Raw genomic sequence first — 15,839 nt, 5'->3', positions numbered from 1 at the left:
CTTGAGCTGACTTATACTATGAGTTCATTCTTCTGCATATGACACACATAATCCCGTGTTTCCATTCTTTTTCCATGTCTCCATAGCAATAAACAGTCCCTCGTCATCATTCCAAAGCCATGACTGTAGAGCAACTGGAGCCCTACTTAAGGCAAGAGCTGCAGTCTCTTGCTCTGACTCAAGAGTGCTCCCAGCAACTGAAGTTTCAGGTCTGACACAAGGCTCTCTTGATAATATGATCTTCCTTTACTTGACAGCTACATATGCTCTGTTGTATTAATGGAATTATGGGGGTTTTTTTTAATCCTTTAAAAATGCCTGCCCTTTGGATTGGCACTGCCTGCTGAAGAGATTTTAAGGCTATTGCTCATTATGTCCTTTAGCATTGTACAAAACCTGTTTAACTTCCAAGTGCTGCTGCCAAGAGCTGGGTTGGATTTCCAGGAGTCCCTCTGAATTGTGCCATTTGGCTGCAGTTCTAGGAAGCTATACTGCACACACAGCATAACCCAGAGAGAAGGATCCATACTTGCAGTGGGATTTAGGACAGGCTCAGGAGGGGGAGAAACAACTCGTGTCACACTGACTCCCCAGAAGGACACTGAAGGTCAATACCCATCTCCATCCCTCCAAAACTGGTACACAGGACAGGCATTATTCTTTCCCAGCTTCTGAACTGTTTTACAAAGTCACAGTCCTCAGCACCTGAAATCCTTTGCTGTGTCAGACCTCATTCCTAGTGTGGTTTAGGTTCACTGTGAGCAGTACAATCATACACAAGAGTTTTGCTTTGTCTCCCTGTTGTGAGGAGCACAGCATGGACTCCTCCATGCAGCAACTCCCTGTACAGGAACACCAGCAGAAGACAAAGGGGCAGAGAACCAGAAAGCACACAGGTGTGGTCCAACACAAAGGCCTGGTTGGCATGAAGAGCACCAACCACTCAGCACAGCTAAATGCCTGTCAGGAACATTTTGAACACAACAATGCAGGAGCCTCTCAGCTCACTGGCATAAGCAGCACTGGCATCACACACAATACATGCAACATTTTATTTATCAGAGCTGTACAAGTATTCAAAGGTTACATAAAAAAAAAAGGATAGTCAAATTATTTGTAACAAAGGCTGGTGAGACCCAGCAGGGTGGTGTGATGGCCACAGCCTGCTTCCACACTCAGGAGAACATCAAGCAGTCACTGCTGGCTGGTTATGTGTGGAAGAGCATCACCTGGTGCAGTGACATGCAACAACCCACAGCCAGCCCCTGGGAGAAGGCCATCTCTCCACCCACAGGGCCCTTCACTGCACCTTCACTTGCGGGGAATCACTTTATTTCCACTCACAGCAATTGGAATCAGGAGCTTCCTGTACTCCAGTGGGAGGTAACGTTCTATCAGCACATGCAACGGCATCTTGTCTGTCACCAGCCCTTGTCTTTGTCCAGAAAGAGAGCAGAGAAGAAACAAGAGTTGTTAGTGAAATGTGTTTCCACTTGATATCAGACTAAAGTTTTCTTGCAGTGATGCTTTTGCATTTAAGAGCTGAAATGCTCTGCCTGCTTGTGACAAACATCTCCAGACTCATGTTTGTAGGCAGCTTCTCAGGTCCTGTGCATGGGGCAATGCCAGGACTGCCCACACAGCAGAGCAGACCCAGAGGGTTCCTGCAGACCAGCTTCCCAGAGCTACCTACTGTTTACCATGAGGATGTTAATCTATACTGATCAGGACCAAAGCAGAGCCTCATTGCTTTCTAAATTCACAATCCACCTACCATGGGATAAATTCTACCATTTGAAGATGTGCACAGAATGATGTGACAGAAGGAAATAGCTCAGCACCCAGATTTTTTTACAGTCACAACTCAGAGGTGGTTGGCATTTGCCAACTGTGTAGGCCATGTAGTTTTCTAAAACACCATTTAGCTGACTGGCCTGGAAAATTCAGCATCTCCCAGTTTTGTAGAAAGAAAAAGGTGCAGTACTTATTCACACTTTCCATGTGGAAGGAACAGAAATACTGTTCTTATGCATGAGCCAGAAACAATTCCTGATCTCTTTATGAGGCAGTAAAAAGGCATAAGCACTGCTAGAACAAGGTGAAACAAGTGCATGGAGTCATCAAACCAAGCCAACTAACCCATCATGCCTCTTGGTCTGTTCATACCAACCTCAGCACACACCTGTCAGGTGGGAGAATGAAATCTCTGGATCAGGACAACAACAGATTTTTCTTGTTAAGCAGCAGCACCAGCTCTAACTACAGAGGCCCATGCAAAGCCAATGTCATCAGAGCCCTGTGCTATCCCTCAGGTGACTTTAACATCACATTTGAAACTCTTCCAGTGGAGATCAAGAACAACCTGGAGTAATGACTTTAAATGAAAAGTGGTGGATTCCTTCAGGCCTCACAGAGTTTTACGAGAGGCTTCCAAGCCAAGAGTAAATCCCTTTTGTTTTGGTCACAGAAGTAAATTCAGGCAGGAGATGGGGCAGCTGGGGCAGTCCAGAGACAGTGAGGCAGCTCTGAGAACAGCACTTCCAGGCTGCTGTCCAGTAATGTCACTGTTCGGAGAACCAGCCCTGACCACCCAGGCTGGGAGCTCCTTCTCCTGCTCTGGAGAGGAACTGTCCGTTTGGATCCCAAGGATCAGCTTGTGCAGCAGCAGGAAGAGGTGTGTTTTGTTTGGAAGAGCAAGTCACCAAAACAGACAGCAGGAGATGTGAAAATGCTCAGTGTCAGTTGCAGGTGCTTTTAGCAAAGAGATCATTCGAGGATGCAAATGGTGCAGCCCAGCCTCCCTCTTAGTGTTTCTCTACTTTTTCTACTTACTTCCCAGCTATTACTGCTTCACCCTTACACAACTCCCTCTCCCCTCTTGGTTCCTCAGATGACTCCTTGCACTCACAGCCCCTCACTACTTCTTCTTGCCCCTCCACCACCACCATCATTGAGTGGTGCAACCCAAGTCCATGCCAATGATGCCTCCTGGGACAGAAGTGGTCTCATGCAGAGAAAACCCCAAGATCCCACACTTACTTAAGTGCAAACACTGCTGGTGCACACCCTGGCAACAACCACGTGCTACTGGGCTATCAAAGCACCACCAAACACTACTACAGATTAATAACAACCCTTCAATTACCTTCTCATGAGTACTTCCAGGTCAGCCACCTCCACTGTCTTCCTCCCTGCATGGTTGGCGTAAGCTTCCAGATCATTGCTCAGCTGCTTGAAGTATCTCTCCGAGCTGACGGAGGAATGAGGAGGGAAATCAAATCAGACCAAAGTGTGTGAACTCCAGCCACTCTCCCACTTCTGTAGGGCAAGTTGTGCTAGAGCTGCTGGTTGTGCAGGTCACAGCCTGCCAGGGAAAACCAGGGGAGAAGAAACTCTCCAGCCCACAAACAAAACTTGGCTTCTCAGCCCTGGCTCTCTGGAACTTCACTGCCAAGACAGCTGTGAAACAGCTGCACATTTGACAACCAGAACCCTTCCCAAACTTCCCACACATGCAGGAACAGGGGTTGACACCAGTGTGAGACAAATCAGCACTGAAGGTCAGACTATTGGCTGCTGCAGTGACACTGTTCAAACAATCCACAGATTTTACTCAGGAAGGTAACACGGTCTAAGGATTCAAAAAGCTGAGAAACCTGGATTCTACTGGAACACTGCACAGCTGAGACACCTTCACTGTGCACAGCACAATGATCACTGTCCAGAGCTATCCATGGAAATTGATAATGACAACAGTGTCACTGGTACAATTGGTTGAGACAAAACCCAGAAGCTCCATGGATCAGATACCCACAAGGCAGCCCAAAGCACTTTCCATATTTCTGCCCCTTTTTTATCAGGCCTCCCAAGATTCTTTCCAGCTGAAGAGAGAGAGGGCTGCTAGCTTGTAAGCAGCACTCCCAAGAGATTTACTACCTCAGAAGAGAAATGAAAGAAACATTAAAAATAATGGAAAGAGCAATTTGTTGCTACTTACCATTTTTCAACAATTTTGAACGCATCTCTGGTCACTGGCATTTTAACAAAATGGCTAAATATCCCTTTTATCAAACTTCTTGGCAGTTGAGGCTCATGTGGTTTCCTCTGGGATGTTCCCAATCTCTTTGGAACTGTCTTAGGCTTCAGCAGCCTCAGGGGAGACCTTTGAGAGAAATTGAAAATTCACACATTGAATGAATGAGGCTGAGAGAGAGGCAGAGAACACCAGGCTGAGTTTGAAGAAACCCTAAACTGAACTGGAAGGGATAAGAACTACCTCAAGCTCTTAATTCTTTCTCCCTCATGCCACACAGGGCATTTACATACAGTCCATGTTGCATCATGGCCTTGAGAGAACCAATCCAGGCTTACTGCTTTACTAAACAAAGACCTAGAGTCATGGGCTAGAAAATTCCTCCTATTCCCTAGGGCCACCTGCTAGTGGTTCTGATGAAACATATGGATTCACCAAATTTCTAGTTAAGAAGGTGCAAATGTTAACTAATTTGGAGTAATGCAGAGGACAGGTTCACTTTCTGTCTCTAAGAGAGCTTCATTTAATAGTCAGCACATGGCAACTGCACACAACTTCAGGCTTCTGCAGTCAATACAAGTATGTCATTCCATGTGATCAATATCCTGTCACCTGTAATTCCCCCTCGTCTGCAAGGGCCTTGCATCCCATACTGGAGTCTATGGCTTCAGAGTAGTCTACCAATTGAAAAACTCCTAGGAAAAGTTTTGGCCTTCAGCACAAGACAATATTACAAGAATGTTCACTGGAAACCCTAAGGCATCAGACCTGCTCTGGAAGAACACTGACATCCACTCAATTCACCCTTTATTCAGCTGCTAAAGCAGTGCAAGAACCAAAGCCTTCAGCACTGCTCACTCCCTGTGGCAGCTGTTGGAGCAGCTGGCAAAGCTGGGCTCTGCTCTTCCCCACCCAGCCCCACTTCTGCCAGACCACTGCTGGACATGGCTTAGGCTTACCTGGGAGCAGCAGGTTTTGCAACATGTGGAGTTGACAGTAGGGGGTTGTAGGCTGGAACACGGACAAATGCAGGAGTCTTCATGGAAACCTCTGGGGAAAAAAATATTTGAGGAACTGAGGTCTCTTTCCAAAGCTCCTGGAGCAAGCAGTGCTGTCACAGCAGACAGAAACCCAGCCACCTCCCCACATGCCTGGGCCAGTATCACACTGCCGTGCTCTGGCTGTGTCCCCAGAGCACCCTGAGCCAGCACAGCTGCTGGCTGCTGCTGTGCCACCCCCACAGCTCCTTCCACACAGGCTGGTGGCTCCCCTTGGGCCCCCGTGCTGGCCCAGCTGGCTGGGCAGGCTGCAGGGACACACACTTGGGGCCAGGCTGCAGGGGCCAATGGCTGGGTTAACTTAGGTTGCTACAAAGCTGCAGCCTTTTTAACCAGAGAGAACTTCAAAGCCTACAAGCTCCCTCTGTCATCTTGCTAGGCCACTGGCAAACTCTCCTCAACAAAGGGACAAGCTGAGCTACAGAATCACATTACAAGGGCCAGACTATAAACTTCTCCCTGTTTGCAGATTTTTGTAACTCCCTCTAGGCAATGCTCCTGTTATCAGCATCTCACCTGTTCTCTCCTGTGAACTACCCACTGCAGTTTCCTCTGAGTCTAATCTGCACTGTCTAACTTCACTCTTGATCTTCTTCACTTCTTAACAAGTGAGAGCAGGAAAGAAAACAATGTTAACAGAAGTACTGAGCAGCTTCCTGTCTAGAAGAGGAGTGATCATGCAGAGTTTCTTGCACAACAGCTTCCCTTGGAAGCTGAATGCACCCCAATAATCCAGCCTGTCTGGCAACGGCGTCAACTTCCCAAAGATCCCTTAAGGGCTTGGACACCTGTCCTGTTAGAGAAGCCAAGTCCAACTACTAGAGGCTTCAGGTACTACTGAAAGGTAAACTCTTCATCCCAGCTGAAAGGGTCAGGAATCTGTGAGAAAGCAGGGCTGGGTGAACTACTGTAATTGCCTGCATTAGCTTTTACTGAATAAACATTTCTGTGCACTGGAGGGGCAGGGAGCAGGATGTAGGAAAAGGGACTGGTTATGCTGAGGTTTCCAAGGCAAGATTTATGACAAGAGGATGTAATTTTTTCCTCTTTTCTTCCTCTCCTTGTCCAATGAGACCTTTATGTTGCTACCCTGTTCCACCCTATCAACAGAGATCTGCAGCTAGATCTTTCCACCTCTTCATACAGCTGTGTGCAATATAAGCAAGCATGTTGACACAACTAAAGACACCCTAAGAACACTTACAGCTTTTCTTGTGGCTATCAATTCAACTGTTGTCTTTGTAGAGTGTGCACAAATACACACAGACGTTGATATTCCCAGTACAGCTAAATATGCCCAAAATCCTAGCAATGGGATTTTAGGATGTCCTTTGTTCAGCTTTATACTTCAGGGTGTATTGCTCTTCAAAAGACTAAGACCAGTTCCAAAAGACATCACTAAAATACATTCTGGGCATTCTGAAACGTGGCCTTGATCAAGGAGAACTCAGCCTGATGTATTTGTTCTTCCAAAAGGCATCAACACTCGTGGGGTAGACTGATGCAGTGTCTACAGAACTGTTTAGCAGACACTTTCTCTCAGCTTTCTGGAAAACCAACCTACTCCTTTTGTTAACTGGAAAGGAAACCTGTAACTACACATACAAAATACAGGTTTCTAAATTAGACTTCAAGTCTGGAGTCATATAAATGGGTGTGGAATGTGGAAGACAGTAAAAAATTTACATGAAATTAGAAATTAGGAAGGAAAGAAGAACAGAATGGAGGATATCCCTGTGTCATTGCACAAACCCACTTTGCACTCAGTTTCATCTGTTTTGTGCACTTCCATTACCTTCACCTCAAAAAGTACAAGATGATTTGGTCTCTGAAGCACCTGATGAGCCAGTAACAATCTGGCCCTAGAAACAGCAGCCAACACTTTCCCCTGGACTATCTGATGGATTAAACAGTTAATAAGATTATTAACCTCTGTTGTTCTTCAATCTAGGAAGAAAAAATTCTCCAACTGCCTTCTGCTACTGCTGCAACAGTTCCTTACCTTGACTTGCAGGCTGTTCAGCTTCATCCTCAGCAGGCTGTTCCACTGAATTATCCAACTCTAGCATGATAGCCTGGTCCTGTATTTGATCTTCTTGTTCATCAGCTTCATTTAATGGAATTGTCCCAGGTTTTTCAAATGAGGAAAAGGCATGAGACTGCCTGTCCAGATGTTCAGATCCAATGCCTCTGGCAATCTCACGTTCTAGATTTCCAAAAGCAGGAAAAATAGAGCTGAAACAAGTACCTTTGCCTGATCCTGGGACTTCCACTACTAAATTTTAATCAAAGATACCTGTTGTAATTATACATTTCTAAACACTACTGCCAGTACAATTTTGGTTTCCCTTTAAATAAAATGCAGTCTTCCAGCTTAAAATGACAAAATTAGTTTTATACTTCCCCAGTAATTAGCCCAAATTCCAGAATACAAAGGAAGTTCAGTCTCTCTCTCAGCACTGATGCCAGTCATGCAGCATGAGAGGTCTTTGGCACTAGAGAGAGCTGTCAGCATTAGAGGTATCCTCACCAGCTCCAGGAGATCCATGGGCTCCAACACTGCCTTCAGCCAGCTCCTCTCCTTCTGAAGGAGCCATTTCTGTTTCACCACTGCTGTCCTGTGCTGCAGTTATTGGCAATTCTGCTTTTTCAGCCATTTTCTTCTCCAAATGTTCAGAATCTCCAGCACTTACACCATGTTCTGCAGCTAAAATAAGAAATTCTATCATACATTTTACCTACAAAAAAACCCCCAACCAACCACCAGCACACAGTTTAACCACTGGAATTTATTTGTGATGAAGAAACACAGCCATAAGCTGTGAATAAGAAAAGCAGATGCAGTTCTCTTCACAGCTGTGAAATGCCCAACTTTTCCTGTGTTTGCTCCACAGCCACCTAATTAGGGGCACATCCGATCCTAATCAAGGAATTTTACTTACAGTAAGCAGAGCTCCTCCAGATCTGCCATCTCTATAGCTATTCTCAACTTTGATTGTGTGAAAGACCAATTTCTTTTCCTTTAAGTCTAACAATACCAGGAGTTTGTGCTCAGATTGTCCTCCTCATTTCCTTCGTTTTTCTGAATAAACAATTTTGTAAGAGATATATTGCATTACAAAGAGAAGACAGCCTAGACGTGGTTTTAACCATCCTGCACAAGCCTCTGGCAGGCAGGATGAGGAGAAACACACAGACACGTGACTTGTTTGTGTTTAAAAACTTAAGCTACTGGCTACTTAAGTTTGCCTTTTCCCTTTATACTACATATATAGTCCACATATCTGTTAGTACATAGCTCAGTTAAGAAGAAACCCACACAGGTAATTACACTGAGAAAATTGTGCACTCTCATAATGCTGTAACTTGTTGAAGGATTTGGAAACCTTGGCTGAGTCCAGAACCAAAAGCTGTGAAAGTGGACTTTTAACATCCTCTCCAGTGACTTGGAGTTTTCACACTCAAAAGTACAAGAGTGGCAAGGCCTTGGGAGCCCCAAGCCCAAGTGAAGCGCACAAGGAAATCTGACCAAAGGTGGTGTGAAAATGAGTTATATCAATCTCACCAGAATATTGGGCTGCCTACACCAACATAGGGCCTAAAGTGAAGTGAAATATTAACTAACTTAGATTAGCCACATGTATTCCTTGCCAAGAGAGAGCTCTTCATCTTTCCTATGGGAAGGTGAGCAGTACTACAGACCTGCCAAAACATATGAACCTTTACTCCACTTGCAGTCACAGTGAACAAAGCAAATACTGACAAGTCACAGCCCACTTTTAGAAAGCTTCTCTGGCAATGCCTAAGTGTCTCTGGTATGACTTGAATTAAATTATTTCCAGCATCTACTGTACAATGAAGTTTTATTTTACTCTGCAAGTCACCTGAAAAACTCTGTTTAAATCAGATTATACCCCTATCCCTTTCTACACTGAAAGCACTTCTTACCTTCTCTGAAAATCTTTTCCTGTTCCTCTCCATTCACTGTATTAATCATCTCTTCTTCTGTATCAAATAGTTCTAGTTTCTCAATTATATGGGACACAACTTCTCTCAAAGACATGCTGGAAGGATTTACACTGACTGGGGATCCCAAATATTTACTTGAACTTCTGGATGGCAGAGAAGAGCTCCAGCTGTAAACAGCTAGAACAGATCATTAATGTGTTCCTAGTACCTTTTTGCACTTTCTTTTAGCTTTCCTGGTAAATAAAAAACCAGCCAAGCAGGAAGAGGAAGACGTACGTGAAACACTTGAGTGTACTAGAAGAAGCTTGCACTGAATCTTAGGAACCAGTTGGAAAATCCTTCCAACTGTTTTTTTCAGTTGACACTGAGGAGCAACACTGACAGCAGCCTCCCTTGGTGGAACAGGAGAACTAGTTCACCATTATACTTCTGACATTAATGCCTTACTATCTTCAGCATCTTTAAGATATGCTCACTCCCCCTCATCTTCCTCCCATTTGATCCAGTCCCCTATTCCCCACTCTCCATTTTTCTCTGCCTCATCTATCCCTTGGTCCTAAAAAGGCCTGCTCTTGAGCTCCTCAGAGCAACTAACCTTTTTCTGTTGACTCCTTCCCTTGTCCTTTCGAAACAACTTTTGCCTGGTCCAAGCAGTATGAGAAAAAAGTGTTCCCATCTACACAAGCAGAACAAGGCCAGGGAAATGAATGCCAAAGAGAGGTACCAGACACCAGGAAAAACTGGCAAGTGACAGGACTTGCAAAGCATTGGTACCGAGTGAGCAGGGTGGTGACTGTCTCTGTCCAAGGGATTCTTAAGGCCATGGAGACAATTAAGAGGTTAGCTCTGACAAATACACGACCACACCAGAGCGAAGGTCTGCACTAGGAACTTCCAGAGATTTCTTCCAAGTCTGTCTACATGTCCTACATATTATCTCCTAATTTTTTGTGACTAATTTGCAGTGCCCACTTCTGGGCTCCCCAGTACAAAGGAGAGATGGACACAGTGGGAAGAGTCCAACAAAGGTCCACCAAGACAGTTAAGGGACTGAAACATCTCTCCTAGAAGGAAAGGCTGAGAGAGCTGGGACTGTTCAGCCTGCACAAGAGAAGGCTCAGGGCAGACCTCACAAATATACACAACTGTCTCATGGTAGGGTGTAAGGCAGACAGAGCCAGACTGTTTCCAGTGGTGCCCAGTGCAGAGAAAATGCAACTGGCAACAGACTGGAATGCAGGAGGCTCCATCTGAACACAAGGGAGAGAGTTTACCTTTGGAGGCTCATAAAACCCACTTAGACAGGGTCCTGGGCAACCTGCTCTATGTGGCCCTGCCAGAAGAGAGGGATTGGATAAAATAACCTTGAGGTCCCTTTCTACCTCAACCACTCTGTGAGTTCAGATAATACCTGCTAAGCCTAGGCCTTAACCCATAGTACTCACTGCCAACCACCTCCTCTTCAGAAACAGAAACCTGTTCCGTTGTGTTACTCTGCTGGGAATGATCTTGCTGGTCTTCTTGCCGTTTTGCAGGTGTTCCTGGAGATACATGAGTCATTTTGTCAACATGCTCATGATCAAGGCTCAAGTTCTTGGAATATGTTCGGGTCCTTCCCTCATTTGTGCCCACACTGGGTACTAGGCCCTCTGGCCTTGCTTCCTCTTGATCTGCATCAGAAATCTGGCTCCTCTGTGCTGAAGTTTCTGAATCTGACAGCTGGGGTTCAAGAGCAGAAAGTTTATCTTGGCTCTGTTCATCAAGCTGGGACTGAACAAAGAGCTCTGTGGTATTCATCATGACTTCTGCATCACTTGTCAGGATGCTTGTTCGAATCCCAGATGCAGATTGGGAGTCCACCAGATAGTTCTGTCCTGTTTAGAAAGTTTTAAAACAAATTTTATGTGAAAAACTGTTCAAGGTCATAGGGACATACTTTACTACCAGGACTTGTATAACTCAAAATTTAAGTAATTCAACCAAATTTCACTCATCCTCAACAGATCAAACACTAAAACTGTATGACCCCACTTCAGTGACCCCCAATTTCCCTATGAAACCTATTGAGACCTCAGTACCCACCGATGGAGATGATCCCAAACAAATCCTGTGGTTTAAATCACTAAACTGGTCAAAACATGTATTTAAGTGTATAGAATCAAAGGAACTGCCAAGGCAGAGCTTTGCTCTAGCCTTGCTTCCCAAATCCCATTCTATTTCTGCAAAGCTGTTAGTAAATTTCAAATTTTAAAATACAGACCATGCTTCAGCAACCGCTTCTAAAAGCCCCCTTATATAAAGCCCTGCCTCACAAAAGAGAGGTCACAACACAAAAGAAACCTTTGCTCTTCAGCAGGTTCTGCTCCACTCCGCCTTCAAAAGCTTGCATGTCAACAGCCTTGCGGTTTTTTGGCCTCCGGAGCAAGCCTCTCTTTTCAACAGTGTCTGGGGCCATCAAGGAACCCACAGACATACGAAGGGATCTGTAAAAAGAGGGAACAAACAATTTGTCAAAATCACACACTGCCCGTTTAACCTCAGAATACAGACATGATGGCACTAAAAGTGACACATTTCGCAGAGCTAGGAGAAATTTCCCCAAAAAACCCTTGAAGATTATATGTCAGTCTTTAAAATAATTGTTTATTTTCATAGTATCACCCAACATCTGGATATGTATCACAGAGATCACGAAACAGACTAGTTTACAGCCTCCCTGAGACACTGCAACACTACAGCTGACAAATGGGTCAGAAATTTTAAAAGAGGACTTCTGAACAAGTTTAAGAAGCTATTTAGTATCAATACTCTTAGCAAAGCACAGCTACCAACACACTGTGACTGTGTTTTGAGATGGGAGATGATAGCAACATCTAAAGCATAGAAGATGCTTCTCACTGTAGGTGTTTTGCACCCTGGAGACTGACCATGCTCAGTGACCTCCTGTCCCACTCTCTGGGCAACCCAATTAAAAAGGAGATTCAGAGGGCTCAAAGACAAATCTTGTGTGGCACCCCAGGCAAGGGCTGCAGTGAGAAAGGTGAAATAATGTGCTGACTTTGGCCAGGGTCATTAGCAAAGCACACAGGCAACACAGGAAAATGAGTTCTTTGACTCACTAAAAAGTTTTTAAAGTCCAGAAAATACTGCATGGATGTAACTGATGCAATGAGACAGGCAGGGAAAATATTCTAAGGTTTATTGTGTACTGATTTATTGTTGGAAGTATGAGAACAAAAGGAAAAAAAGGAATGATCCTAAAAAGTAAAATGAGGAGCAATAACAGCAATACAAGCCAGACTGACCCAGGCATACAGTGCAGAGCCACAATTTCTGAAAATCAAAAGCTGTGTGGTGCAACACCTTCAAATTCCACCAGCAGAGGGGCAGATGACGGAGTTATTGCTAACACAGGTCTTTATCATGAACCCAGGGATCTGCACTGTTCTTCACCACTTCAGATGTGATCACACTTAGGACAGCCAGAAGTTAAAACATTTTAGGTTAAACTCACCGAGTCATAATTGTGCTGTCCAACGCTGACTGAGCTAGAAAGAGTTGATGGTACATTAGTTGAGAAATTACCCTCTACACAACAGGCTAAAGGAACATCCCAATGGATCTTCCCCTTTTCAGAACCAGTCATGCTACAGTCCTCAAAAGTCATACTTTGGTGCAAACAGGATTAGATGACAGTTTCACTTCACTATTTCTTGTCTACATTTCAGAAGTGCATATTAGAAATCTAAGAAGCAATTTCTGAAAGGGTAAGAAAATAGTTAGTTCAATGCAAATTTAATGTGGCATATACCATCAGATTTTATTATTTTAATTTTACCACATTAATTGCAAGATGTTAGGCTTGGGCCTCAGTCATAACCACCCTTCAGTAACCCAACCCAAACACATCTGGAGCTTTAGAAGCACAAATAACTATTCTACAGACTCCTGACGAAACTGGAACTCAAACCTGTTCTACTTAGAAAGTCCCAAAAATTCAAAAGCAGATCTGGAGAGCAGTAACACAACCTTGCTCATAACAGAAAATATTAGAACATGCCCCCTCTGCTCTTACAGAGCTGCTGCAGCTCATCAGAACTGTTCAGATCAGGCACCAGGCTGAAAAATGACAGGGTGATTTTTTTGACCACAGGTGAGTCAGGCTGAGATTCAGCTCCAGATTCAAATATCCAAACACAGGTGTCTATTCCAGTTCCAGTCAAGCACAATGCATCAAGTGTAGGTGTCTACTTCAGGGTGAGTTCAATCACCCTCCATACCCCAGTGATCACATCCCCCCTCACTTCAGGAGGACTTCAGTTACCTCACTACACACAGGCAGAGTGTCTCTAATTCACAGTTAAGATATCAAAGTCTGCAGTCTGGAGCTGAACTCCACCCTTGAATCCTACTCCAGCTGATCCTGCCAATAGGATACATAAACCAAGGGGAGGTGTTTTATCTGCCTCTGCCTGCTTCAAATTGCAACTAAAATAAATGTTGTATTTACCAAATTTGCAAATTTATGTTTAAAGGGAAGACTTAATCCAGTATAAAATATTATCTCTTTTAGAAACCTATGAGGTTCTTTTCCTCAAACAAGAACTTTGTAACTTATTTTATACAATTGCAACGAAAAGTACGCAGCTGCTTGTATTTTCAGGTTTCTGGAATTGAGAGGAAGACAGGGATTGCTTCCTTTGGAGACACTTCAAAACTCAAAAAGCACCAAGCTGAAAAAGTAGTCAAGAAGTTATATACAGTCAGGGCAGAGCCTAGAACTTGGCTTAAAAAGGTTTTTTTCACATTTGATAGGATGGGGACCTTTACTTTGTCCGTTATCCCCTTCACATGAGGTGTTGCAATCTGGATTCCAAACCTTCAACTGCCCAGCTGGGCAGCTCCCAACAACTGAGCTGAGCAGGTGAGAACCAGCTGCCAGCAAATGCAGCACTGAACAAGGTGATTCTTGACTGCAGCCTTACCTTGGTTCTGGGGAAGTCGTCTCTCTGCTGCTCTCTCAAATTCAGAAATGCTAAATTTCTTTCTCTTCTTTCTCATGTGGAACACAGTGACAGATGTGTCCTCAGGAGCAATGTCTGGCAGTTGCAATTCTCCCCTACCAACACAAACCAAGCTGGAGAGGCATTTCTGATAATCCCACCTGACAAGATGCAATTCTGATCACCGAAACACAAGCAGAGAAGTCCTGCTCTCCAATCCCACCACAGGAACTGCAGCTATCCCTGGGAGTGTAATAAAAGTGAAAATAATAAAAAAACCCCTACTTACATGCTGGAAACCCTCTTAGATGGGACTTCTGAATGAGCTTCTTCCATGTCTTCATGGTTAAATATCTGAGGTGCCAGAGGTGAAACTTGGGGCTCTGCCAAAAAATCAAAACATTTCAATACAGCACGAGCACCAAAATGCAGCAGTGTGACACCTACACTGTAGGCTATAAATTACATCTATTAATGGGTTAAAATAAAGACCTGGTGAAAACTGTTTGGGTTCTGCTCCCAGGAAGGCTGGCAGTGACAAAGCCAACCGTGACAGATGGCAGCACAGGGGCTTCCCTGCACTGCAGCAGAGTGTGCCTGTAAAGCTCACACCTGATCCTACAGCCAAAGGCAGCACCAGGATTATCAGTCACCAGGGTAAAAACACCAAGCAAAGAGGGTTTTGAAGAGGATCTTCAAAGCTATGATTTCACCAGTGCAAGGCCTGGTCTCTCAGACAGTTGTATCCCACATTCAGCTGCCCTGCAGTGATTCCTCTCTTACCTAAACCAGTCATACAATGGTCTGATTTCTGTTCCATGTCACAGGGGAAGGATAATGGGCTGCCAAGGAACACTCCCTGTTTTCTCAACTCCACCAAAACACTATCTTTCTCCTGAAAGTTCCCCTGAAAAAAAGACACTTACGGTTCTGCATGACTCTCTTGAGTATAACTCGTGGTGTGCCATTTTTGAGATCAGGGAACAACGCCAGTCCCTGCTTTGCCACAGTGCTTCTGACAGAATTATTCTTGTTTTCTACACCCGATCCAGTCTAGAGGGAAATCAAGACACAAACAATTCAAAGCTAGGATTTTCATTATTAAAGATCCCAACATCAAAAGCACGCACCATCCATCTTCTAATAACAAGCAAAGCCAGCTGACAGGAAACTTTTTCCAAATTCCAGAGAAATTGCGCGTGTTGGCTTTTTGACACTGGTGGCACTTCCCGTGTGGGCGGAACATAGTTCAGCTCAGGGTATCCTCCAGGTGGGTCACAACACAAAACCCTCCTGTGGGCCAAATCCTCAGAGCACAGCCGCCACAGAAACCCGCCGAGCTGCGGGCTACCCGCCAAGCGCCAAAGTCAGCGGTTTCGGCCCATTTTCCACGGGTAACGGCGAACAAGGCTGAGGGAGAGATCACCGCTCCTGCCGCAGGGCTCTCGTTCCTGCCTCACACCGAGAGCCCACGGGATGCTCGATCCCGACAGCGACTCTCCTTCCCTCCCTTCTTTTCCTCCCTCCTTCCCTCCGTCCGTCCCTCCCTCCTGGATCCCGTGGGCACCTGTGCCGCTGCCCGCCGGTCGTGACGGCCGCTGCGCCTGACAGCAGCCCGGGCCCGGGCTCCGCGCTCGGCCATGGCTGCGCCGCTAACGGCCGCGCTCCTCCCGCCTCCCGCCTCCCGCCGCCTCTCGCGAGATGCGCGCGCGCGCCGGGAGGGGCCGCGGCGCAGTGTGGGGCGGGTAGTTCCGCCGGCAGCGCGGTGCATTGTGG

The 15,839-nt window shown here is 45.3% G+C and overlaps 2 protein-coding genes across 2 annotated transcripts in view; both read right to left on the bottom strand.

Annotated features, from left to right (window-relative positions):
* LOC146432142 (bone morphogenetic protein 15-like) overlaps nt 1-2,581 on the bottom strand; it is a 136,571-nt gene extending 133,990 nt beyond the window's left edge. Inside the window, exon 1 of the mRNA XM_085071572.1 lies at nt 2,566-2,581. The gene's annotated coding sequence lies outside the window, so the exon portion shown is untranslated. The remainder of the gene's footprint in view (nt 1-2,565) is intronic.
* CENPT (centromere protein T) lies at nt 1,039-15,834 on the bottom strand. Its single transcript, XM_085072139.1, has 15 exons — nt 15,526-15,834; nt 15,194-15,430; nt 14,990-15,116; nt 14,353-14,446; nt 14,046-14,179; nt 12,575-12,608; nt 11,401-11,543; nt 10,506-10,934; nt 9,040-9,237; nt 7,622-7,798; nt 7,094-7,297; nt 4,993-5,083; nt 3,998-4,162; nt 3,146-3,250; nt 1,039-1,435 (listed from the first exon to the last, which is right to left on the bottom strand). The coding sequence occupies exons 1-15, from the start codon at nt 15,832-15,834 to the stop codon at nt 1,312-1,314; spliced, it is 2,571 nt and encodes an 856-aa protein (XP_084928265.1). The 3' UTR covers nt 1,039-1,311.
* Nucleotides 15,835-15,839: the final 5 nt, after the last annotated feature.

Source organism: Lichenostomus cassidix, chromosome 11, assembly GCF_008360975.1.
Source record: "Lichenostomus cassidix isolate B80296 chromosome 11, HeHo_3.0, whole genome shotgun sequence".
Taxonomy (NCBI): Eukaryota; Metazoa; Chordata; class Aves; order Passeriformes; family Meliphagidae; genus Lichenostomus; species Lichenostomus cassidix.
The sequence above is the reverse complement of the archived record's forward strand: the minus strand, read 5'-3'. Positions and strand labels throughout refer to the sequence as shown.

Excerpts from the sequence above, each read along its gene's own strand:
- CENPT (XM_085072139.1), bottom strand. The coding sequence starts at position 15,834 with ATGCACCGCGCTGCCGGCGGAACTACCCGCCCCACACTGCGCCGCGGC. Across the intron at positions 7,298-7,621 it reads CCATGGATCTCCTGGAGCTG|AACGTGAGATTGCCAGAGGC; the intron begins GTGAGGATACCT and ends TTGGAAATCTAG. Across the intron at positions 1,436-3,145 it reads CTGGAAGTACTCATGAGAAG|ACAAGGGCTGGTGACAGACA; the intron begins GTAATTGAAGGG and ends TTCTGGACAAAG.